Source organism: Ctenopharyngodon idella, chromosome 12, assembly GCF_019924925.1.
Source record: "Ctenopharyngodon idella isolate HZGC_01 chromosome 12, HZGC01, whole genome shotgun sequence".
NCBI lineage: Eukaryota > Metazoa > Chordata > Actinopteri > Cypriniformes > Xenocyprididae > Ctenopharyngodon > Ctenopharyngodon idella.
Window position 1 is genome coordinate 31470350 of NC_067231.1, and position 26750 is coordinate 31497099.

The 26750-nt window shown below is 41.6% G+C and overlaps 1 protein-coding gene across 1 annotated transcript; it reads left to right on the forward strand.

Annotated features, from left to right (window-relative positions):
• The first annotated feature begins 1380 nt into the window (after window positions 1-1380).
• On the forward strand, window positions 1381-24155 carry LOC127523319 (methionine synthase-like). Its single transcript, XM_051913890.1, has 33 exons — window positions 1381-1546; window positions 3906-4117; window positions 4222-4311; window positions 4622-4691; window positions 4769-4861; window positions 4941-5047; window positions 5275-5334; window positions 6500-6594; window positions 6772-6872; window positions 7009-7070; window positions 7154-7221; window positions 7312-7391; window positions 8113-8225; window positions 8684-8824; window positions 8961-9146; window positions 9360-9539; window positions 9633-9749; window positions 9857-9997; window positions 12340-12429; window positions 12564-12716; window positions 13443-13544; window positions 13652-13752; window positions 14667-14734; window positions 14802-14922; window positions 15275-15356; window positions 15827-15925; window positions 17683-17758; window positions 17894-18049; window positions 18130-18314; window positions 18403-18603; window positions 20299-20491; window positions 20768-20880; window positions 23414-24155. Exons 1-33 carry the CDS (start codon window positions 1513-1515, stop codon window positions 23498-23500), a joined length of 3777 nt encoding a protein of 1258 aa, XP_051769850.1. The 5' UTR covers window positions 1381-1512; the 3' UTR covers window positions 23501-24155.
• Window positions 24156-26750: the final 2595 nt, after the last annotated feature.

The following is a 26750-nucleotide window of genomic DNA, read 5'->3' on the forward strand; positions in this document are numbered from 1 at the left end:
AATTGATTTAGTATATCATGATTTCAACTTTTTGACTCATAATTATGACTTATGTCATAATTGTGATTGTCAGTTTCGTCAATTTCAACTTTTTATCTGATAATTTTAACTTTTTGTAAATAATTGCAAGTACTTGTGCCATAATTATGACTTAGTAATGTCATAATTTTGACTTTTTGTCATTACTTTGACATCATTTTGAATTTTTGTCATAATTAAGACTTAAACTCATAATTATTACTACTTATTAATGTAATAATTATGATATAGTATGTCATAATTTTGAGTTTTATGTCATAATTATTTACAAACGCATGATTTTTTCCCTATGTGGTGAAGTAATATTGCTGCTAATATGAAACGCAGGGTCATAACTGAAACATCTTCTGAGTTGAAACTAAATGAAGAAATATTTTATGATGAGGATGAATCAGTAATAGTTCTGTTCAATAATGTGATTTCTTCTCTGTTTCCCAGTGAATCTCTCGATTGACTCTATGCTTCAGAAATCTTCTAGATCTAGACAGAAGAATCTTCTAGAATGTCAGAATTAAGGTTTGACCTCACGGGAATGACTCTTACTGTGAATCTAACAGTAGTTTCACTGTGACGGTGTTCACTCGTGTTTGACCAGCAGATGTCCTCAGTGTGTTACTTTGGAACCTTCGAAACAGTGAATCATTTAGCGAAGCATCGGTTCAATTGATTCAAAGCGTCTCCCATCAGGAGAGCTGCAGGAGAGGTCAGAGGTCACAGGCAGGGTCAGTCAGTAGATCAGGTCTGTGGTCAACAGTAAGACACGTTCATGTCTGGATCAATAACACGCGTCAAACACACACACACACACACACACACACACAGGCTGCAGATTGAAACTGTTTCATGTCGCAGTGAAGAACAAAGATTGTCTCATTAATTACACATCATTTATCAAAAGACTATAAACTGAGGCATGAAACCTGAAGTAGAATCAGTTTGAACATCACAGGCGTGTTTGTGTGAACTGACCTTTACCCATGAGGTGATTCTCACGCTAAGGGTCAAAGGTCAAACTGAAGCAGGTTTGCATGGATCTGGTCTGTGCTGGATCCAAATGGTTCTGGAGTTTCAGTTCTTTTTTGGACTTAATGACCCATACGATCCTTACATCACATACTATCAGATCATATTCAGTTATTACATATTGTAGTTTAAATGAACCACCTGCTTTTCCTGCTTTATTTACTTATTCATACTGTATCGTTATGAAGAATAAAATCCTTTATATATATATATATATTATTATGGTTTTAAATATTTACTTGTATGTAAATATGTATATCTACATAAAGCTGTGGAAGTTACACAACTGCAGCAGTCGCGCATGCACAGCAGTACATGTGTCAGGCTGCGCATGCGCGACACTCCTACACGTGTGCGGCGCACAGAACTTTTCCAGCAAGAAAGTTTGACGGTGTTTACACACCCGGCCTGACTTCACTGCACTGCGATTAAACGTTTTTATTCGGCACGATGCCGCCGACGATTCATAACAGTTCAACAGCCGGTAAGTTCAGGTTCGGTTCGGTTCTGCTGCAACAGGTGATGCATGCACGCGCTTCAGTTGCGTCAGCTGATAGCTGTCATAATCAATCTGATTCATGCAATTGATGATGTTGTTATTAATTTTATTGTGTGATGTGTGTAGTCTGAGAGTCGGTGAGAAATGAAGATGTTATTGATCAGTTTAATGCAGCTTTGATCTCTTGTGTAACAGAAGCTTTGTTTGTTTGTGTGCGCGTGCACAGACAGCAGTGCACGTGTGTCAGTCAGGCTGAAAAGCTTTTGTTATTGGTCCCTGACAGTGACATCATCAGCCTGATCGATGCATCAGTCTGTCATGAAATCTGTGCAAAATGGCTGAATTTAAATTAATCGTATTTTTGCACAAAAAAAATCACTAAAGATTATTTGCAACATTTTTTTAAATCACAGTTTTAAGTTATTACTTGTAATTTAAATTCATGATTGATGAATCTTTTGCAACATCGAAACTGAAGTTATTGTACTGAATTGAATCAACATTGAATTAATTTGAGTTGAATAATGACTTTCTTCTGTAGAGCTGAACTGAATCAGAACTGATCTGAATCAGAGCTGAACTGAATCAGAGCTGATCTGAATCAGAGCTGAACTGAATCAGAACTGAACTGAATCAGAGCTGAACTGAATCAGAACTGATCTGAATCAGAACTGATCTGAATCAGAGCTGAACTGAATCAGAACTGAACTGAATCAGAGCTGAACTGAATCAGAACTGATCTGAATCAGAGCTGAACTGAATCAGAGCTGAACTGAATCAGAACTGAACTGAATCAGAGCTGAACTGAATCAGAACTGATCTGAATCAGAACTGAACTGAATCAGAGCTGAACTGAATCAGAACTGATCTGAATCAGAGCTGAACTGAATCAGAGCTGAACTGATCTGAATAATGACTCTGTTGTCTTTTTAAAGCTTCTTTACAGCAGAATCTGAATTTATCTCATATTTGATGAAGTTTGCATCATTAATTCTGATATCACTGTGAAGCTGCTTTGAATCAATCTGTGTTGTATAAAGTGCTGTAGAAATAAAGCTGACTGTGTGTGTCTGTGTGATTTGTGTCTCTCTCTGTTTGTCTGTGTGTGCACGTGTGTGTTTGTGTATGCCTGTTTATTTGTGTGTGATTTTTGTGTCTGTATGTCTTTGTTTTTGTTTGTGTGTCTGTGTGTGTCTGTCTTTGTGTATGCATGTGTGTGATTTGTTTGTGTGTCTGTGTGTGTTTGTGTATGTCTGTTTATTTGTGTCTGTGTCTTTGTGTGTGCGTGTGTGTATATGTGTGTGTGTGTGTGTCTCTGTTTGTGTGTTTGTATGTTTGTTTATTTGTGTCTTTGTGTGTGTGTGTCTGTGTGTGTGTGTGTCTGTGTATGTCTGTTTGTTTGTTTGTGTGTGTGGTGTGTGTATGTCTCTGTGTATGTGTGTGTTTGTGTGTCTCTGAGTGTGTGTTTGTGTATGTCTGTTTATTTGTGTCTGTGTGTCTCCGTCTGTCTCTGTTTTTGTGTCTTTGTGTGTGTGTTTGTTTGTGTGTCTGTCTTTGTGTATGTGTGTGTGTGTGTGATTTGTTTGTGTCTGTATGTCTGTGTGTGTGTTTGTGTATGTCTGTTCATTTGTGTGTCTGTCTTTGTGTGCGTGTGTGATTTGTGTGTCTGTGTGTGTATGTCTCTGTTCGTGTGTGTTTGTGTATGCCCATTAATTTGTGTGTGTGATTTTTGTGTGACTGTATGTCTTTGTTTGTTTGTTTGTGTGTGATTTGTTTGTGTCTGTGTATGTCTCTGTGTGTGTCTGTGTGTGTTTATGTATGTCTGTTTGTTTGTGTCTGTGTGCGTGTCTGTCTGTGTGTCTCTGAGTGTGTGTCTCTGTTTGTTTGTTTGTGTGTGTCTCTGTTTGTTTGTTTGTGTGTGTGTGTGTGTGTGTGTGTCTGTCTTTGTGTATGCGTGTGTGATTTTGATTTTGTGTCTGTGTGTATGTCTCTGTTTGTGTGTGTCTGAGTGTTTGTGTATGTCTGTTTATTTGTCTTTATGTGTGTCAGTGTATGTCTCTGTTAGTTTGTGTCTGTGTGTGTGTGTGTGTGTGTGTATGTGCATCTGTGTGATTTAGTGTGTTTGTGTGTCTCTGTGTGTATTTGTGTGTGTGTGTGTGTCTCTCTGTCTTTCTCAATTAATTCAAAGTGTACTTTATTGGCATGACAATTGTTAAATGTATTGCCAAAGCATTTCTAATTTTTAACATCAACATCTCTCTCTCTGTCTTTGTGTGTGTGTCTGTGTGTGTCTGTGTCTGTGTGTGTGTCTGTGTGTGTTTGTGTGTTTGTGTGTGTTGAGCAGGAAGAGCAGTGTCTCTCCGGGATGAACTCGTGCAGCTCCTGCAGCAGAGGATTCTGGTTCTGGACGGAGGAATGGGAACGATGATCCAGCAGAAGAACCTGGAGGAGGAAGATTTCAGAGGTCAAGAGTTCAAAGATCATCCCAAGAGTCTGAAGGGCAATAATGACATCCTGAGCATCACTCAACCGGACGTCATCTACAGCATCCACAAGGTGTGTGTGTGTGTGTGTGTGTGTGTGTGAAGCTGCCAGTGAGCTTTAAAAGTCATTGAACTGAACTGAAGCAACAGTGTGTCGACGCGTCTGTGTGTCCGCAGGAGTATCTGGAGGCCGGCGCTGATATCATCGAGACGAACACCTTCAGCAGCACCAGCGTCGCTCAGCAGGACTACGGCATGGAGGATCTGGTGACCGTTGCTTTCATTTATGTGTTTGACCTCAAGTGCTGAAATTCAGATATGATAATGAGCGTTTGGTTTCTGACCAATCAGAGCAGAGCAGCTCTCAGAGAGGCGGGGTTTAGAGAGACCGAATCCTTGATCGAACAGTTTCAGACACTGAGAGAAAAGAGCTGATGCTGCAGTGGATATTATGAGAAAATTAAAGTGTTTTTGGCTTTAAATCAATTGTAGGAGACTCTAAACACATAATAGAGGCACTTTAAATGATAATGGATTATTTGTTCATCAGTAATGTGTGGCGGTTGTTGTGTGTCAGGCGTATCGGCTGAATAAGGCGTCTGCTGAACTGGCGAGGAGAGCGGCTGATGATGTCGCAGCACAAACAGGTCATATATTCGTCAATCTCTCGCATCTTTATCTGTTCGTAGCGTGGCGTTCGTGACGTCGGTGTTGTTATTGGCAGGTTGTAAGCGGTTCGTAGCAGGAGCCCTGGGTCCCACCAATAAAACGCTGTCTGTGTCGCCGTCGGTGGAAAGACCCGACTTCAGGAACATCAGTAAGACTGAGTGTGTGTTTGTGATGAACGTGTGTCGCAGTTCTTCACGCATGACGTGTGTGTGTGTGTGTGTGTTCAGCGTTTGACGAGCTGGTGGAGGCGTATGCGGAGCAGGTGAAGGGTCTGCTGGATGGAGGCGCTGATGTTCTGCTGGTGGAAACCATCTTTGATACGGCCAATGCAAAGGTACAACGATCTGACGCGCATCTGAACAAGCACTGCTGAAGTAGATGATTATTAGCAGTACTGAATCAACTAAATTCATACATAAGTATAAGTGCATGATGTCACAGCGGAAAGTACCAGTTCTTACATTTCAGAGTTTGTATGTTTACATGTTAGATGTGTAGATGATGTTTTGTTTTTTTTGTGTATTATTTCTGTATTATGACTGAGGTTTGTGTTTCCATCAGGCGGCTTTATTTGCCATCGACAGGCTGTTTGAGGAGAGTTATGAACCTCGACCTGTGCTCGTAAGTGTTAGTGTGAGTGAGTGAGTGTGTGTGAGTGTGAGTGAGTGTGAGTGAGTGTGAGTGAGTGTGAGTGAGTGTGAGTGAGTGTGAGTGTGTGTGAGTGTGAGTGAGTGTGTGAGTGTGAGTGAGTGTGTGTGAGTGTGAGTGTGTGTGTGTGTGTGTGTGTGTGTGAGTGTGTGTGTGAGTGTGTGTGTGAGTGTGAGTGAGTGTGAGTGAGTGTGAGTGTGTGTGAGTGAGTGTGTGTGAGTGAGTGTGTGTGAGTGAGTGTGTGTGAGTGAGTGTGAGTGAGTGAGTGTGAGTGAGTGAGTGTGAGTGAGTGTGAGTGTGTGTGAGTGAGTGTGAGTGAGTGTGAGTGAGTGAGTGTGTGTGTGAGTGTGAGTGAGTGTGTGTGAGTGTGTGAGAGTGAGTGAGTGTGAGTGAGTGAGTGTGCGTGAGGGTGTTGTGTTGAGTGTTGTGTGTGTTGAGTGTGTAGTGTGTGTGTAGTGAGTGTGTAGTGTGCGAGTGTGGAGTGAGTGAGCGAGTGTGAGTGAGAGTGAGTGTGCGTGAGTGAGTGTGCGTGAGTGTGAGTGAGTGTGCGTGAGTGAGTGTGCGTGAGTGAGTGTGCGTGAGTGAGTGAGTGTGTGAGTGAGTGAGTGCGCGAGTGTGCGCGAAAGTGAGTGTGCGCGAGTGTGTTGTGTTGAGTGTGTGTGTGTGAGTGTTGTGTGGAGTGTGTGAGTGTGGAGTGTGTGAGTGTGGAGTGTGTGAGTGAGCGAGTGAGTGAGCGAGCGAGTGTGAGTGAGAGTGCACGTGAGTGTGTGCAAGAGAGAGTGAGTGTGCGTGTGAGAGAGTGAGTGAGAGTGTGCGCGAGAGTGAGTGTGCGTGAGGGTGTTGTTGAGTGTTGTGTGTGTGTAGTGAGTGTGGAGTGAGTGAGCGAGTGTGAGTGAGAGCGTGAGAGAGTGAGTGTGCGTGAGAGCGAGTGCGCGTGCGCGAGAGAGTGAGTGTGTGTGAGTTTGGTGAGTGAGTGTGTGTGTGTGAGTGTGTGTGTGTGTGTGTGTGTGTGAGTTTGTTGAGTGAGTGAGTGTTGAGTGTGAGCGTGTGTGTGTGTGTGTGTGTGTGTTAGGCCATATATAATATCATTAACTAATATAGTGAAACAAACTCTGTGTGTGTGTGCGTGTGTGTGCAGATCTCAGGCACTATTGTAGATAAGAGCGGCCGCACACTCTCGGGTCAGACGGGCGAGGCGTTCATCATCAGTGTGTCTCACACTCAGCCGCTGTGGTGAGAATCAGTCTGACCTCTTCATTCACTCCTCCTCACATCCTCCATCTTCAGTGAAACGTGTTTCTTCACAGATCCTCTGAGATGTTTTTGAGTGATACAGTCTCTCTCTCTCTCTCTCTCTCTCTCACTCTCTCTCTCTCTCTCTCTCTCTCTCTCTCTCTCTCTCTGTTCCAGTATTGGTTTGAACTGCGCTCTCGGTGCGTCTGAGATGCGTCCGTTCATCGAAGCCATAGGAAAGAGCACCGGAGCGTTTGTCATCTGTTACCCAAACGCTGGTGAGTTCACAACAGAACACGACTGATGGATATGTGCAACTTTATGATGAAATGGAATATTAATGAGCTATAATCTGGACATATGTGACATAACATGCACTGTTTACAGTATTCTGATCTGTGTGTTGGTTTTCAGGGCTTCCCAACACATTCGGAGGCTACGACGAGACACCCAATGTCACGGCGTCACATTTAAAGGTGATGCAGCGTTACACAAACCCTCCTGACGCGTGTGATGGTGTCTGATGGAGTTTCTCATAACACACGTTATGTTCCCGCAGGAGTTTGCGGTGGACGGTTTGGTGAATATTGTTGGTGGCTGCTGCGGAACGACACCCGATCACATCCGGTGTGTGAGAACGATTCATCCTGACATCAGAATGTGTGTTAGTGTCAAGATCACTGAACTCAAGAGTGTGTGTGTGTGTGTGTGTTTCAGGGCGATTGCTGAAAGCGTGCGTCATGTCAAACCCAGAGTTCCTCCTACAGACGTGTACAGTGATTATATGCTGCTGTCAGGTGCGTCTTCCTTTATCTATTAACCTGTTTAAATGTCTTAAATGATTTTCATTCGTGAATGCTGTGGAATACAGACCTCTTTTTAAAGGGACGCTCAGGAGATTATCGCGGTACCGCGTCAGAAAATGAAAGTGTAAAAATGTTTTTAAATTTATTTTATACAAAATATATATTTTACAAAACAATTCGGAATCTAAAATTGTTATAAAATCAAAGTCATATGCCTATCCAAGTTGTGTTCCAAATTTGTAGTCAATATCACAAAAATTTTGTTTAGGCGCTTTACCAAAAACAGCCACCGGGGGAAACTCGCCCTCAATTTGATGCATTTCCATAAATTAATTAATTTCTGTCACAATATGGAACTTTGAGTCTCAGAGCTTTCCATCGATATGTGTTTTGTCAAGATTGGAAAAAGATTTGATTATAAAATAGCACAATAAATTTTGTAATATGAAACATGACTCCACCCACTAGTGGGAGGAGCCTGCTGGAAGGTGTTAAAGTAGCGTTTCCATTGTCCAATTTCTAAACTGGTTTCACAGGATTAATTTTGAGACTTTAAGCTTTTGAACAATACCTAATTTATGATGATTTCTAAAATGTGATGGGGAAAAAAGGCAGAAAAAGTGTCCAACTATCGGAATACTGACAGGTTTAATAATAATAATAATAATAATGATGATTGTTTGCATATGTGACAATTGTGTTTTTGGCTCAGGTCTGGAGCCCTTCAGGATTGGCCCGTACACAAACTTCGTGAACATCGGTGAGCGCTGTAACGTCGCCGGATCACGCAGGTTTGCCAAGCTCATCATGGCTGGACAATATGAGGTGTGTCTCACTGATATTAGCCTTAAAATATATAACATGCAAGCAAAGCCTCTGACAGACTGCTGGAGAGCATTTACAGCACAATAAAGTCAGCATGTGAAGAATGTTGCATGTCTTTTCTTCTCTATTGTGCTGTATATTTGAGTGAAACGCTTCGCAAACAAGAACAAATGTAGGGCGGGGCTTGATTTTGTCTGTGGGGAATTGATTGGATGGTTGTGGTTTGCTATTAGTGGATCTCATGTGAGTGACAGGTTGCCCCGCCCTCGTCATCAGAGAAGAGAAGAGATGCTGCAAGAGGGAGGAGAAGATATTCTGATTCAAGATTACCAGGAACATGAATTTAAAACAATAATTCCATAAAAAAAAAAAACAAGAGTTGTAGGTTTTGATTTCATGGGGACTTTAACCGTGAGCTGCTCTAGATTGACAGTCTCTGTCTCTCTGTGTGTGTGTAGGAGGCGTTGAGCATCGCTAAAGCTCAGGTGGAGATGGGCGCTCAGGTTCTGGACATCAACATGGACGAGGGGATGCTGGACGGAGCCGCTGCGATGAGCCGCTTCTGTAAACTCATCGCCTCTGAACCCGACATCGCCAAGGTGAAGCTGCAGCCATTATCAGCCTCATTCAGTTAAAGTTTCAAGAGATCTAATGGAATCTTCTGGAAATTGTATATGAAATATTATCAATAATGAACCTTTTGTATGTTGTGGTGACCTCTGACCTCTGCTGCAGGTGCCGCTGTGCATCGACTCGTCGAACTTTGCAGTCATCGAGGCGGGGCTGAAGTGCTGTCAGGGCAAATGCATCGTCAACAGCATCAGCCTGAAGGAGGGCGAAGAAGAATTTCTGCGCCGAGCCCGACAGGTCCGACGCTACGGCGCCGCTGTGGTCGTCATGGCGTTTGATGAGGACGGACAGGTGGGTTACAAACGGTTTACAATTCAATTTGATGTGTTGTGTGCATAAATCATAATTACTTCTTAGAGAAAAGTTTCTTATTCGACGAAATATCGAAATTTGTAACCTAACCTATGTAAACTACTTGCTAAATAAAAAAACCTCCTTTAAATAATCAGTGTTGGTATGATTTTGAGAATAAAGCCCCTGCTCGTGTGTTTTCTCTGTCTCTAGGCGACAGAAACGGATGAGAAGGTGCGGATCTGTACGCGTGCTTATCACCTCCTGATCAGTAAGGCGAGCTTTAACCCCAATGACATCATCTTTGACCCAAACATCCTGACCATCGGCACAGGCATGGATGAGCACCGCATGTACGCCATCAACTTCATCAAAGCCACCCGGATCATAAAGGTCTGTCAGACGGGTCATTCATGAAACGGTTTGGGCTGAAGGATCTCTGTGTTAATGTTCTCTCTGTGTGTGTGTGTGTGTGTGTGTGTGTAGGAGAGTCTGCCGGGCGCAAGGATCAGCGGCGGCCTGTCCAACCTCTCCTTCTCCTTCAGAGGGATGGACGTCATCAGAGAGGCCATGCATGGAGCCTTTCTCTACCACGCCATCAAGGTGCAGCTGCATCACATCATCAGTCCTGAAACTCCATGGATGAGAAGGTTTATGTTTGTACAGACTCATGAGCAACAGTAAACGTGTGTGTGTGTGTTTGTGTTCAGGATGGGATGGACATGGGAATCGTGAACGCTGGCAATCTGCCGGTGTATGACGACATCGATAAAGAGCTTCTGCTGCTCTGTGAGAACATCATCTGGAACAGAGACCCAGATGCCACTGAGAAACTCCTGCTGTACGCACAGGTACTGTAGAACCAGAACCATCCACTCCAAACCTGAGACTGGCACCGTCCGCTCTAAACCAGAACCTGAGACTGGCACCGTCCGCTCTAAACCAGAACCCGAGACGGGCACCGTCCACCTTAAACCAGAACCCGAGATGGGCACCGTCTGCTCTAAACCAGAACCCGAGACGGGCACCGTCCACCCTAAACCAGAACCGGCACCGTCCGCTCTAAACCTGAACCAGAGACGGGCACCGCCCCCTCTAAGCCAGAACCCGAGACGGGCACCGTCTGCTCTAAACCAGAACCCGAGACGGGCACCGTCCGCTCTAAACTAGAACCCGAGACGGGCACCGTCCGCTCTAAACCAGAACCCGAGACCGGCACCGTCTGCTCTAAACCAGAACCCGAGACGGGCACCGTCCACCCTAAACCAGAACCGGCACCGTCCGCTCTAAACCTGAACCAGAGACGGGCACCGCCCCCTCTAAGCCAGAACCCGAGACGGGCACCGTCCGCTCTAAACCAGAACCCGAGACGGGCACCGTCCGCTCTAAACCTGAACCCGAGTCCGGCACCGTCCGCTCTAAACCAGAACCCGAGACCGGCACCGTCCGCTCTAAACCTGAACCCGAGACCGGCACCGTCCGCTCTAAACCTGAACCCGAGACGGGCACTGTCCGCTCTAAACCAGAACCCGAGACCGGCACCGTCCGCTCTAAACCTGAACCCGAGACGGGCACCGTCCGCTCTAAACCAGAACCTGAGACTGGCACCATCCGCTCTAAACCAGAACCCGAGACGGGCACCGTCCACCTTAAACCAGAACCCGAGATGGGCACCGTCTGCTCTAAACCAGAACCCGAGACGGGCACCGTCCACCCTAAACCAGAACCGGCACCGTCCGCTCTAAACCTGAACCAGAGACCGGCACCGCCCCCTCTAAGCCAGAACCCGAGACGGGCACCGTCCGCTCTAAACCAGAACCCGAGACGGGCACCGTCCGCTCTAAACCTGAACCCGAGTCTGGCACCGTCCGCTCTAAACCAGAACCCGAGACCGGCACCGTCCGCTCTAAACCTGAACCCGAGTCCGGCACCGTCCGCTCTAAACCAGAACCCGAGACCGGCACCGTCCGCTCTAAACCTGAACCCGAGTCCGGCACCGTCCGCTCTAAACCAGAACCCGAGACCGGCACCGTCCGCTCTAAACCTGAACCCGAGTCCGGCACCGTCCGCTCTAAACCAGAACCCGAGACCGGCACCGTCCGCTCTAAACCTGAACCCGAGTCCGGCACCGTCCGCTCTAAACCAGAACCCGAGACCGGCACCGTCCGCTCTAAACCTGAACCCGAGTCCGGCACCGTCCGCTCTAAACCAGAACCCGAGACCGGCACCGTCCGCTCTAAACCTGAACCCGAGTCCGGCACCGTCCGCTCTAAACCAGAACCCGAGACCGGCACCGTCCGCTCTAAACCTGAACCCGAGTCCGGCACCGTCCGCTCTAAACCAGAACCCGAGACCGGCACCGTCCGCTCTAAACCTGAACCCGAGTCTGGCACCGTCCGCTCTAAACCAGAACCCGAGACCGGCACCGTCCGCTCTAAACCTGAACCCGAGTCCGGCACCGTCCGCTCTAAACCAGAACCCGAGACCGGCACCGTCCGCTCTAAACCTGAACCCGAGACCGGCACTGTCCGCTCTAAACCAGAACCCGAGACCGGCACCGTCCGCTCTAAACCTGAACCCGAGTCCGGCACCGTCCGCTCTAAACCAGAACCCGAGACCGGCACCGTCCGCTCTAAACCTGAACCCGAGTCTGGCACCGTCCGCTCTAAACCAGAACCCGAGACCGGCACCGTCCGCTCTAAACCTGAACCCGAGTCCGGCACCGTCCGCTCTAAACCTGAACCCGAGTCTGGCACCGTCCGCTCTAAACCAGAACCCGAGACCGGCACCGTCCGCTCTAAACCAGAACCCGAGACCGGCACCGTCCGCTCTAAACCTGAACCCGAGTCTGGCACCGTCCGCTCTAAACCAGAACCCGAGACCGGCACCGTCCGCTCTAAACCAGAACCCGAGACCGGCACCGTCCGCTCTAAACCTGAACCCGAGACCGGCACCGTCCGCTCTAAACCTGAACCCGAGACCGGCACTGTCCGCTCTAAACCATCCGCTTTAAACCTGAACCAGAACCGGCACCGTCCGCTCTAAACCTGAACCCAGGACCGGCACCGTCCGCTCTAAACCACGATCAGTCAGTTTCTTGCTATGAGAATCAGGAACGGTCACTAGAGCTGTTGACCCAAGTGTCGGTCAGTGTTGCTTCTCATAGTGTTGTTTTCTGCTGTGGTTCATGTAGAATAACGCTAAAGGAGGAAAGAAGGTGGTCCAGACGGATGAGTGGAGGCGCAGCAGCGTGGAGGAGCGGCTGGAGTACGCACTCGTCAAGGTCAGCGCTTGCCAACAGGGTCTCGTCCACACGGAAACCTCACTTAATTCACTCAGTGTGAACGGAAGGACAAAACGTAGAGCTAACAATGTGAATGTATCTGTGTGTGTGTGTGTGTGTGTGTGTGTTCTCAGGGAATAGAGAAGCATGTTGTGGAGGACACAGAGGAGGCGCGTCTGCAGACGGACCGTTATCCCCGTCCGCTGCACGTGATCGAGGGGCCGCTCATGAACGGCATGAAGATGGTTGGAGATCTGTTTGGAGCTGGAAAGATGTTCTTACCGCAGGTACTGAACGCTACACTCAATAAAACACTGATTCATATTGATGAACTCGTTTACATCAGCAGGGAAGCTGAAGACACGCAGCAAGTGATTACAAATAAAGTTACTCTATTGGCATTGATGCTTCTGTGAAGAACCTTTAACATCTACTGAAGAACTGCTTAAGGTTCTTTATAGTGGAAAAAGATTCTTTTGATTATTAAAATGTTCTTTACATAAAGAAAAAATAGTTCTATGACATCACTGCCAACCTCCTTTTGGATCTTAATTTTTAAGAGTGTAAATTGATGTAAAATTATGAAGACTTTTATTATGTAGAAGAACTGATGAAGCATTTAGAATAATAACATGAAATAAAGTCATCATGAAACTGAAGTTGCGCTCATCTTTTCTTCCCTATTGTGGCGTATATCTGAGTGAAACGCTTCGCAAACAAGAACAAATGTAGGGCGGGGCTTGATTTTGTCTGTGGGGAATTGATTGGATGGTTGTGGTTTGCTATTGGTGGATCTCATGTGAGTGACAGGTTGCCCCACCCTCATCATCAGAGAAGATATGCTGCAAGAGGGAGGAGAAGATATTCTGATTCATGATTACGAGGAATATGAATTTAAAATAATAATCATAAATCATTTATTAAAAACACTGCAATATTCCATAGATTTTGATTTCATGGGGACTTTAAGACAGCAGTAGAGTCCATCACAGGTCCGGTTTGTGTGTCATCAGGTGATCAAATCAGCCCGTGTGATGAAGAAAGCTGTCGGACACCTGATTCCCTTCATGGAGGAGGAGAGACAGCAGATGATGTCCGGATCTGATGAAGACGTGGTGAGTGAAGATGAAACATCTCGGAGAGCATGATGGGAACAGTTACTGTAAACTGATCTAGATGAACTCGTCAGGTTGGTTGTTAGTGATGTGTGCTGGTTCTGCAGGACCCGTATCAGGGGACGGTTCTGTTGGCCACGGTGAAGGGAGACGTTCATGATATTGGCAAAAACATTGTGGGAGTCGTGCTGGGGTGCAACAACTTCAGGTGAGATGAGTGTGTGTGTGTGTGTGTGTGTGTGTGTTTGTGTGTGTGAGAGAGAGAGTGTCTGTGTGTGAGAGTGTCTGTGTGTGAGAGTGTCTGTGTGTGAGAGTGTCTGTGTGTGAGAGTGTCTGTGTGTCTGTGTGTCTGTGTGTGTGTGTGTCTGTGTGTGTGTCTGTGAGTGTGTGAGTGAGAGAGTGAGTGTGTGTGAGTGAGTGTGTGTGAGAGTGTCTGTGTGTGTGTGTGTGTGTGTCTGTGTGTGTCTGTGTGTGTGTGTGTCTGTCTGTGTGTGTCTGTGAGTGTGTGAGTGTGTGAGTGAGAGAGTGTGTGAGTGAGTGTGTGTGAGAGTGTGTGAGAGTAAGAGCGTGTTTGTGTGTGAGAGTGTCTGTGAATGTGTGTCTGTGAGTGTGCGTCTGTGTGTGTGCGAGAGTGTGTGCGTCTGTGAGAGTGCGTCTGTGTGTGTGCGAGAGTGTGTGTGTGAGTAAGAGCGTGTTTGTGTGTGCGCGTCTGTGTGTGCGCGTCTGTGTGTGCGCGTCTGTGTGTGTGCGAGAGTGTCTGTGTGTGCGAGAGTGTCTGTGTGTGCGAGAGTGTCTGTGTGTGCGAGAGTGTGTGCGAGAGTAAGAGCGTGTTTGTGTGTGTGAGAGTGTCTGTGAGAGTGTGTCTGGGTGAGTGTTGTTTGTGTGAGAGTGAGTGAGTGTGTGAGTGTGTTTTTTGTGTGAGAGTGAGTGAGTGTGTGAGTGTGTTGTTTGTGTAAGCGCTGGTGTTGCTCCTGGCGTGTGATTGAGGGTGGTTTGTGTTAAGTGGTCGTTCAGATGCAGCAGCTGCAGGTGTTTGATGTCAGACGAGTAAACGCTCCCATCAGTCATTCTAACTCGACTCTGTGTGTGTGTGTGTGTGTGTGTGTGTGTGTGTGTCCTCAGGGTCATTGATCTGGGAGTGATGATTCCCTGTGACAGAATCCTGCGGGAGGCCATTCAAAACAAAGCAGGTCTGTTTCTGATATTCTCCTCTCTGAACGAGTCTGTCTGCATGCGTGACGCTCTCTGTGTCTGCAGATGTCATCGGTCTGTCGGGTCTCATCACTCCTTCTCTGGATGAAATGATTCATATTGCCAAAGAAATGGAGCGTCTTGGCTTGAAGATTCCTCTGCTGATCGGTGGAGCCACCACATCAAAGTACGACACCACACTGCTCATTTTCACTAGATATTTACCAGGCGTTTTCAGCGAGTGAAGCAGTAACTCTCGTGAAGATCGTGTCATTAGACTCTAGTTTCACAATCTGGTCATGATTATGGAGTCATCATAAACATCAGCAACAGAAGCAGTTGTTAGTTTGACTCTTTTCCATGAATCAGTTCACAGAATCATTCTGATTCAGTGATTCATTCACATCATCACTCATCCATAGAAGTCTCTCTGGCATCTTTTATATTCGTTATTCATATATGTCACTCACGCAGCCCTAATTAAGACAATTATTTGATCTGAAGTCTGTATGGTGTGTTGTGTTTGTGTGTTTTGACAGGACTCACACAGCGGTGAGAATCGCCCCGCGGTACAGCTCGCCCGTCGTTCATGTTCTGGACGCGTCCCGCAGTGTAGTAGTGGTGAGATGCCTGTTTCTCTCTCTCTCTCTCTCTTTCTCTCTCTTATACAGCAGCAGCAAACAGCATTTAAGAACTTGTGTAAGTGAGTTAGACATCAGCCAGAATGCACAGCCTTTCATTCACACAAATGCATGCTGCAATTCACCATTATACACAACAAAATCATACATGGTTTTGTAAGCTTACCATAAAATACTCAAATACACACACATCCTGTGACAACAACAGTTTAATGCACCAATAACTGCACAGCCATGTATGACACACGTGAACGCGCTGTTGCAATTTTAATAACTTTTTGAGACCGCTGTTCGAACGGTTATATACTCTAAAGACCAGGTACTGTTTTTTAATGAGTCATATTTTATGATAATATTCGAACACAGCGGTTCAGCTTATCATTAACCCCTTGATGAATATGAAAGCTTTTACTGGATGGGCTGATGATGATGATGATGATGATTGTGCAGTGCTCTCAGCTGCTGGATGAAGCTGTCCGTGAGGATTTCTTCGAGGAGATCCGGGACGAGTATGAAGACCTCCGACAAGATCACTACGACTCACTGCAGGTCTGATGGTCACAAGTGCCTCAAAGTTCATCTGATTTTTTTCAGTTTAGTTCAATTCACATGTATTTGTATAGCACTTTTCACAATACATATCGTTTCAAAGCATTGTTTCTACATTACAGTTTAGAGTAATGACTGTGTCAAAGTAATGTCCGTGTGTCAGGAATGTACAGTTCTAAGATAATATAAATCATCAGAATGAGCTTTATTGCCAAGTATGCTTACACGTACAAGGAATTAGTCTTGGTGACAGAAGCAGACAGAATAAAAAATATATATATAAATATAAAAATATAGGGGCCAAGCATGACAGAAGCAAACAAGGAAGCTAGCAGCAGACCAACAATGTCATAATGGATTATGACAGCAACTGAGACAATCAGACCAACTGTACTGTAGTTAGAGCCAATTTCATGTTTTGTACAATTATAGCGCCACCAAGTGGCGCAGTCCCACCGCTTTTTTTGTGTGTCCTCAGAGTATCAAATTTGCTGAAAATATCTAATTTTGTTTAGGAGTTATAGACATTTATATATATGAAAAATTGCACACACCTAATTTTAATCAATTACTTTTTTTTTCCAATTACTATCAAATTTTTAACATTTAGCCATTAGCGTTTAGTCGACAACCTATGTTTCCAATTTTCTTACAGTGTTTACATCTTGATCGGATTAGCGGTTTCGAAGATATTCGCGAATGTTGTTTAAACACTAAAACACAACGTTGCACAAACCATAAGTGAAACCTAGCATGTTTTAGTATCGTTGGACTCTGCAAGGATTCAGGAATCTAATGAGATGACTCCCGTGAAAATAAGTCACCTACATCCAAAGTTATAAGCATGTGTAAATTTTTTACCACTAGGTGGCGCTGGTCTGAAACTTCTCAGACTCCTTCAGGGCATCGTGCCGATGACCCATACTGAGTTTTGTAATGATATGTTCATGTGTTCATAAAATACAGCATTTTACTACAAAATTCAAAATGGTCGACACTAAAAATGGCCGATTTGGGAAAATTGGAAAATATCATTAGACTCGACATGAAGCCCTGAAACTAACGAGTTTTGGACAAACCGTTCAGAAGTTATTAGCAAAAATAGCCTTTTTTTTTTTTGTATCTCCAGACCAGTAGGTGGCGCTGTGCTAAAACACAGCGTGTAGCCTCAGGTCATGCTTGTGATGACATGCACCAAGTTTGGTCAGAATACGATAAAGTGTTGAGGAGATACAGCCATACATCCATTTTCGCAAACGCTGCATAAAATTTGTTTGCGCGTTTTTCAAAAACGGTTTGACAAATCAACTTGAATTCCATAACTTTTTGTCGGCATGGTCTGAAGATGATCTGGTTCAATTTTTGTGAAAATCGGAGCAACGGCCTTGGAGGAGTTCGAAAAAGTAGGTTTTTTGGAAAATTCAAAATGGCGGAATCAGAATTTTGTTTCTAGCCCTTACGGTTTAAAAGTTATCAGCATAAATGTGAGTGCAACTTTGGACAGTTGGTGGCGCTAGAGGGATTGAGTTAGAGATTCCAAATTTGCTATTGTGACAGTTCAGACTGTCCTCTATCTGTGTGCCAAATTTCATAACATTCCCGCAAGTGGTTCTGTGGGCTGCCAGACTTCCAGAGCGGAAGAAGAAATGGAAAAAGAATAATAAGAAGAAGAACGGCAACGATTACCTTCAGTGCTTGGCCTCTAATAAAAGTGAATGATGGTGATGGTGTCAATGTTACTGCTCTGTTTCCTCCAGGACAGACGCTTCTTGTCTCTGAGTCGGGCACGAGAGAAGGGCCTCCATATAGACTGGCTCTCGCAAACAAGACCAGGTATGATGACCTGAACCCTGCTAAACTAGTATCTAACCAGCTGCATCTGATTACATGAGCTTCACTGTCATCATGACTAGCGACGACTTTATAATTTTGGTTCTGTTCATCAAGAGTGTGTGATTGTGCTTTCAGTGCGGCCGCAGTTCTTGGGCACACGCGTGTTTGACGCATATGACCTGCGTAAGTTGGTGGACTTCATCGACTGGAAGCCGTTCTTTGACGTGTGGCAGCTGAGGGGCAAATACCCCAACCGCGGATACCCCAAAATATTCAAGGACAAAACCGTGGGTGCGTCTGATTGACCGCAGTATCAGCGTATGAGGTCAAAGGTCAGCGTGGGTGACCTCTAATGTGTGTATGTGTTTCAGGAGAGGAGGCGCGGCGCGTCCATGATGACGCTGTGAAGCTGCTGAACCGACTGATTGACAGCGGAGGTCTTAAGGCCCGCGGGCTGCTGGGATTCTGGCACGCTCAGAGTGACGGTGATGACATCCACCTGTACGCTGATGATGTCACGTCACACGTCGCCACCTTCCACGGCCTCAGACAGCAGGTGAGACCTGTGATGCAGCGACCAGCCACAGCTCATTCTGTTTTTACATGCATCAGCGTCGTGATGTTTTCCACATTTCCTCCCGCAGGCGGAAAAGGACTCTGCGAGCTCGGATCCATACCTGTGCCTGTCGGATTTCGTGGCTCCTCGTGGCAGCGGCGTGCAGGATTACATAGGCCTGTTCGCAGTGTCCGTGTTCGGAGCAGAAGAACTCAGTCGGGCGTTTGAGCAGCAGGGCGACGATTACAGCAGCATCATGGTCAAGGCGCTGGCAGACCGACTTGCTGAGGTGCACAACACACAGCCTTATTAAAAATTATGGGGCAGCCTCATGATGATATTGAAGTTCTATATTTCTCTGCATTAAAATGGCCAAAATTAGCACTTGTCATCGCCACAAAAACTCGTCATCTTCATTGTCTGCCATATGTTTCATAAAACAGCTAAATCCAAGAACTTATTTCTAAATGGCAGTGTACTCATCAAAGCTTTAATAGACAGAGCCGAATCAAGATTTGACGAGTACGATCAAAGCGAACGTTCAGATCTGATCCAGAGAGAGCCGTTGTCATGTTTAGGTATGAAACGGCTTCATAAACAGTCTTTTCAACCACACAGTATCATTATTTCTGTCTTACAGTAATTATGTTGGCTTGAGAAAGCCAATGTGACATGTGCTTTGGCTCTTTTGACTGCCCATTCAGGCTTTCTCAAGCCAACATAAAAGTTTGTTTACGAACTTTAGCTTCTAGTTCAAATTAATACAGAAGTACTGGGATAAAAGTTTATAGTTCTGATATAAACACTGATGTCTATGGTAGCGATCAAAATAGAGTAAATCACCTTTGGAAAGTAACTTGATGATTCAAATAAAGATTGTGTCATTACGTCGTTGCATCACAAGTGACAACAAGTAAAAAATGTTTGTCATTGAATCTTTCATTCAAGAGATTTGTTCAGAAACGCAGATTTCATCAAGTAATGAAACAATTATTTATGAGTGAGTGAGTCATTGAATCATTCATTCAAACATATTTTTAAATAGACTGTAGCATGAACATTTTGTCAGAACCTCTAGTAAATGACGTCATTTTATCCAGAATCGTTCGCATGGTTACACCAGTAGGTGGCGACAAGTGACTGTTAAAAAATGTGTTCGTCATTGAATCATTAATTCAAGCGATTTGTTCAAAAACACTGATTCATCCAGTAAAGTATTTATGAATGAGTCATTGAATCATTCATTCAACAGATTCATTTCAAAAACGCTGACTCATCCAGTAATGAAACAATTGAGTATTTATGAGTGAGTCATTGAATCATTCATTTAAACATTTTTTTTTTTTTTTCAAATAATCAATTCAAATTAATTACATATTTTTAAATATACTGTAGCATTAACACTTTGTCAGAACCTCTAGTAAATTACGTTATTTTTAGTCTGATCAGAATTGTGGTTGAAAAATCGTGATTTTTCAGTTTATCCAGAATCGTTCGCATGGTTACACCAGTAGGTGGCGACAAGTGACTGTTATAAAATATGTTTGTCATTGTATTATTCAGTCAAGAAACTCGTTCAAAAACTCTGATTCATCCAGTAATGTATTAATTGAGTAAAGCATTTATGAATGAGTCATTGAATCATTCATTCAACAGATTCATTTAAAAAACGCTGATTCATCCAGTGATGAAACAATTAAGTATTTATGAGTGGGTCATTAAATCTTTCATTTAAACCTTTTTTTTTTCTTCTTTTTTTTTTTTTTCAAAAAATCTATTCAAATTGATTACATATTTTTAAATATGCTGTAGCATTGATATTTTGTCAGAATCTCTAGTGAATGACATTATTTTGTGTAGTTATCTGTTCAGAACTGTGGGAGAATCGTGATCTCTATTCAAAACAACAACAAAAAAAAATCATGATTCTCAGTTTACCCAGAATCGTTCGCAGTATTTGAGTGTGTTGTGTGTTTCTCTGCAGGCGTTTGCGGAGGAGCTGCATGCTCGCGTTCGCAGGGATTGGTGGGGTTACAGCAGCGAGGAGGATCTGCCGGCGTCGGAACTGCACCGCCTGCGTTATGAAGGCATCCGCCCGGCCGCAGGTTACCCCAGCCAACCCGACCACACCGAGAAACTCACCATGTGGAAACTCGCAGGCATACAGGAGAAAACCGGTATAAGACAAATACACGCAGTTCCACCGGCTGCATCTGCATGCTGCGTTCCCATTGGCCTTCTGTCTCTTATCTCTGTGCTTTCTGAAGTGTGATTGGTCGGTCCTTTAGACTGTACTGACGGCTCATTCACACATCATCTGCAGTCTGTTCTGTGTATTATTATCAGTCTGTGTTTGTTTTTGTGATTATGAAGTTTGAAAATAGACATGAAAATCCAAAAGTGTCTGAGTGTGATGATGGGATCTGATGGTGTCTCTTCATGTTCTTCTGCAGGAATCACCCTGACCGAGTCTCTGGCCATGACTCCTGCTGCATCCGTGTCCGGCCTTTATTTCTCCAACCCCAAATCCTGTTATTTTGCTGTGGGTAAAATTACTAAAGAGCAGGTATGAACCTCACGGTCAACACCAGATCCACTAACCATATGTTGAGTGACAGACATCTGATGAGTTTGTTGCAGCAGGTTCATGTTAATGGTGTGATTCGCAGGAGATATTCCATGATTTTTTTTATTATCGAAATAATTATAATTATTTTGGTAACACTTAAAGCCGTTATGTATAATGCATTAAAAGGTATTAATAATGTATGTTATAATGCATTATATCTCTTCATAAATAATTTTAACCACAGTTAAAATGCATTATAATATTTGCAGATTCCTTGTTTCATCTGAAATTGGTTGTTTGTCATGTGTTTTAGTGCGTTAAACTTTCTAAAGGTGTGTTCAATGAATAGATGAAAGTGTTATCATGTATTATAACTTATTCATGAGCTCATACAATGCTTTATAAGGTGTGTTACAAGGCATAATTAATGCATTAAAAATACTTTTAGAATGCATTATATATAAAGGCTTAAAGGAAAGCGTTAGCTTTATTTTTGAGTCTTTGGTTGCTGTAATATTCCTCAAAAATAGCAAGTACCAAACATGTGAGACGCTGGAGTGTTACTATGGTTAGCATGCTGTCAATCATCACAATCTCATTTCTGAGTGCAGAGCAGTGCAAAGACATTTTGGGGAAAAAAGGGCACCCCTCCTATAATTATTTATAAAAAGTAAAGTTACATATTGTTGATCATAATTTAATTATTTAACACTATACATTATAGACAGTTATGTGAAATCAGTGTCAACAAAATCCATCTTACCATTTATCAAAATCCATTTACACTGCAATTACAATTGCCTAAATAATGTTATGAGATTAATGTACTAAATATAACATTTTGAATATAGAAATATGAAATGAAACTACATAAAACTAAAACCGCCAGTAGGTGGCAGCAAGTGGTAATAAGTAAATCATAGAATTATTCGTTCAAACCGGCTGATTCATTCATGAAAGAAGCAAGTATCCACTGACTTTATGAATGGGTCATTGAATCATTGACTCACCCGATTCGTTCAAAAACGGTGAATATAACGAAACACTGCTGTGTGTTGCTGAGAGACGCAACTTCTCTGCTTCGTTTGAAACTATTTTCGCAAAATAGAGTGAAAACATTCAAAATAGATGCCATGTCTAAAAACTGTCAGTTCATATAATCAACTTATTGTTTATTTTATTGTACTTTTAAATAAAATGAATATCATGTGTGCTGATATTCGAGAAAATAGAACTTTTGCTCATGAGATATTGCTTAACTATATTATGTTATAAACACAAAATACAAGAACTCATACAAGGGCAATTCATATCTTTAATTTTGGGGGCATTTCCGTCATTTCACGATTCCTTTTTACTTCAAACCCAGACTAGCTTGCTTGTTGTTAAATTTAATGGAGGGCGATTGCCTAAGTTAGGCTGGCTGTATTGTGTGGAAGATTGTTTCTGCCATGAAATAAAAAAAAAAAAAGTTAATTGACCTTTTATCTCAGAATTCTGACTTTTTTTCTCGCAGTTGTGAGTTATAAAGTCCGAATTGCGAGATATAAATTCGGAATTGCGAGATATAAAGTTGGAATTGTGAGATAAAGTTGGAATTGTGAGATATAAAGTCAGCATTGCATGATATTGTGAGATATGAAGTCGGAATTGCGAGTTATAAAGTTGGAATTGCATGATATTGCGAGATATAAAGTCGGAATTGCGAGTTATAAAGTTGGAATTGCATGATATTGCGAGATATAAAGTCGGAATTGCGAGTTATAAAGTCGGAATTGTGAGATATAAAGTTGGAATTGTGAGATATAAAGTCAGAATTGCATGATATTGCGAGATATAAAGTCGGAATTGCGAGTTACAAAGTTGGATTTGCATGATATTGCGAGATATAAAGTCGGAATTGCATGATATTGTGAGATATAAAGTCGGAATTGCGAGATATAAAGTCGGAATTGCGAGATATAATGTCGGAATTGCGAGATATAAAGTTGGAATTGTGAGATATAAAGTCAGCATTGCATGATATTGTGAGATATAAAGTCGGAATTGCGAGTTACAAAGTTGGAATTGCATGATATTGCGAGATATAAAGTCGGAATTGCATGATATTGTGAGATATAAAGTCGGAATTGCGAGATATAAAGTCGGAATTGCGAGATATAAAGTCGGAATTGCGAGTTACAAAGTTGGAATTGTAAGATATAAAGTCAGAATTGCGAGATACTAAGTCGGCATTGCGAGATATAATTGCGAGATATAAAGTTGCAATTACCTTTTTTATTTTTTTTATGTAGTGGCGGAAACAAGCTTCCATAGTATTGAGATGTTTTAATAGTGGTTTAATTTCACAGCAGTGACAAAATGGAGAGTGGGAGGGGCTTGTGAGGACTTAGAGAATTAATAAGAACAATTTGTCAGGCACACGCTGAGAATTGATGCCATGGGCTAAATTTAAACAACAACTAAAATATAAAATAAAAAATGTCTTGCAAAAAGGGGCACTTATCTAATATCTCTCTCTCTCGGGCAGGTGGAGGATTACGCTCACAGGAAGCAGATGGAGGTGTGTGAGGTGGAGCGGTGGTTGGGTCCGATCCTGGGCTACGACAATGACTGACGCTAAACCGGTTCAAGACGACACCGCAGGGAAAACTCTTTTCTTTCCGTGACGTCGGCTGTGATGGACCTTCAAACGTTTTGTTTTGATGGCCTAGATTGGGGATTTTTCTATCTCAAAGGATCCAAAAAACTCTTTTGTCTTTACACTACAGTCAAGAGCGCCACTTTTAATGACATTTCTGTTTTTAATGGAACAGTGACGAGCACTTAATTTATTTTTAGGCCTGTGGGTTTTATAGGTTTGATTCTCTTATGAAACTCTGTATTAGATTTAAAGAAAATAATGGTAAAAAAATACCAGTTTAATTTAGAGACTCAAGCAGAACTTTTAGATTCTGATGTCATCATATAAACGGATCAAACCTCAGTTTTTTAGACACTGTAAGCTCAGTAAATTCAGTAACTTTTTTGTGTTTGACTTTATGATTAAATGCGAGGTACGAGAGCAAACAGTCAGTTTTAGTATTAATATTACACGGTATTATGAAGATAATAAGAATCGGCATTTCAATTCAAATGTATTACACAGTCCTGCTGTTTCATTTTTTAATAATTTTTTCACTTTGTTAATTTCACAACTGAGAAGAACTGTTGAAACAACGGTTGAAAGATGTGCGTCCTATATTTTCATATAAATCTGCACTGAATCAAAACTCTGTGTGTGTGTGTGCTATGATTATGAATGTGTAAATATATTGACATCAAGGAGATTGATTGGTCATGTGGGTCAGAGGAATGATCTCAGATCATCAGTTTAATACAAACATCAAATACTGACACATTCTCACATTATAACTACTCTATTATAATATTATCTTAATATTATTGTCTTTAACTACCATGTACTGACATTTAAATGAATCATTTGATAGCGTATATCATTTATGTTCTACTTATGTTTAAAAAACACCTGCATGCAATTACAGCTGTAATTAATTTCTGTAATTACATCTATAATCACACTGTTCACCATACCAGCAAACCTGTATCTCACCTCAATAACAGCACAAGTGTTTCACAATACATCAACACAATAAATGCACTACTTTTTTTTTTAAAGTCAAAACCTGTAGGATTTATAATAATGTATTATAATATCACATTTGTTATCAGCCCCCCAAAAATATTACCTTTCAGGATTAAAATGTCAAACGATTAATCGTGTCCAAAAGTTTGTTTACATAATATGTGTGTACTCTGTATATTTATTATGTATATATAAATACACACACATGCATTTAAGAAATATTTACGTTTATACATGTATATTTATATATAATTTATATATATATATATATATATATATATATTTTTGTTTTTTTGTTAAATATATACATGCGTGTGTGTATTTATACATAATAAATATACACAGTATACACATGTATTATGTAAACAAACTTTTATTTTGAAAGCGATTTATCGCGGTTAATCGTTTGACAGCTCTAGACACTAATAGACAACGTGAGTGTCAGTTTATATTTCATACAAGCATTAATTGTGGTAATTCAGTAATTTATTTGACCTAAAATATTTTATTGGGATTTTATTAATATTTCAATAATTTATCAGCACATTCACATGTTCGCGGTTCTCCAATGTAGGTTAATGGTCACGTGCAGCTAAATGTTTTTTTTCAGAAGTTTAAGTGTGGTATTTTTAAATTATTAATTTTAGTCTTCAGTTTTTATGATTATTGGCTTTGTCAGCTGAAGAACCGTAGTTTGCGCTCAAAAAATATTCTTCTAAATGCGTACAGTTGTTGTTGTTGTTGTGTTTTTGTATATTGTTGTATAGATTTTCTTGTAGATCTGCTGTGATCAAGACCGGCAAACTTCTGACTGAAATGTGAGTTACTCAATATAAAACTTGACAAAAAGTTGAAATTGTGACAAAAATGTTGGCTTATTAATCGTTTTTTGCGACTTATTAATCTCATAATTATGACTTATCAGCCATAATTATGACTTGGTATGTCATAATTTTGCCTTTTTAGTTCGTAATTATGCCTTCGTACGTCATAACTGACTGTTATATGTCAGACCTTTTATCATAATTATGACTTGGTATGTCATAATTTTTATGTCATAATTTAATTATGTAATAATTATGACATTCAAAAAGTTGAAATTATGTCTTTGTGTGTCATAATTTTGACCTTTTATCATAATTATGACTTATGTCATCATTTTTATGTCATAATTTAATTATGTAATAATTATGACATTAAAAAAGTCGAAATTATGTCTTAGTGTGTCATAATTTCGACCTTTTATCATAATTATGACTTGGTATGTCATAAGTTTTATGTCATAATTTAATTATGTAATAATTATGACATTAATAAATTCGAAATTATGTCTTAGTGCGTCATAATTTCGACCTTTTGTCATAATTATGACTTGGTATGTCATAATTTTTATGTCATAATTTAATTATGTAATAATTATGACATTCAAAAAGTTGAAATTATGTCTTAGTGCGTCATAATTTCGACCTTTTGTCATAATTATGACTTGGTATGTCATAATTTTTATGTCATAATTTAATTATGTAATAATTATGACATTAATAAATTCGAAATTATGTATTAGTGTGTCATAATTTCGACCTTTTGTCATAATTATGACTTGGTATGTCATAATTTAATTGTAATAATTATGACATTAAAAAATTTCAAATTATGTCTTAGTGTGTCATAATTTCGACCTTTTGTCATAAGTATGACTAGGTATGTTGTAATTTTTATGTCATAATTTAGTTATGTGATAATTATGACATTAAAAAAGTCGAAATTATGTCTTAGTGTGTCATAATTTCGACCTTTTATCATAATTATGACTTGGTATGTCATAAGTTTTATGTCATAATTTAATTATGTAATAATTATGACATTAATAAATTCGAAATTATGTATTAGTGTGTCATAATTTCGACCTTTTGTCATAATTATGACTTGGTATGTCATAATTTAATTGTAATAATTATGACATTAAAAAATTTCAAATTATGTCTTAGTGTGTCATAATTTCGACCTTTTGTCATAAGTATGACTAGGTATGTCGTAATTTTTATGTCATCATTTAATTATGTGATAATTATGACATTAAAAAAGTAGAAATTATGTCATAATTTCGACTTTTTATGTCATAATTATAACTTGGGTCATAATTAAGATTAAGAAGCTTTTTTTTTTGTTTTCCTTATGTGGCAGAAATAAGCTTCCATAGGGATGAACTCAGTTCTACCGT

What these genes read in the sequence shown, in the direction of transcription:
- LOC127523319 (XM_051913890.1), top strand. Translation starts at nt 1,513, where the DNA reads ATGCCGCCGACGATTCATAACAGTTCAACAGCCG. An exon ending in ACGACACCCGATCACATCCG is followed by an intron (nt 7,222 to 7,311) that starts GTGTGTGAGAAC and finishes TGTGTGTTTCAG; the next exon opens with GGCGATTGCTGAAAGCGTGC. An exon ending in GTAAAATTACTAAAGAGCAG is followed by an intron (nt 20,881 to 23,413) that starts GTATGAACCTCA and finishes TCTCTCGGGCAG; the next exon opens with GTGGAGGATTACGCTCACAG.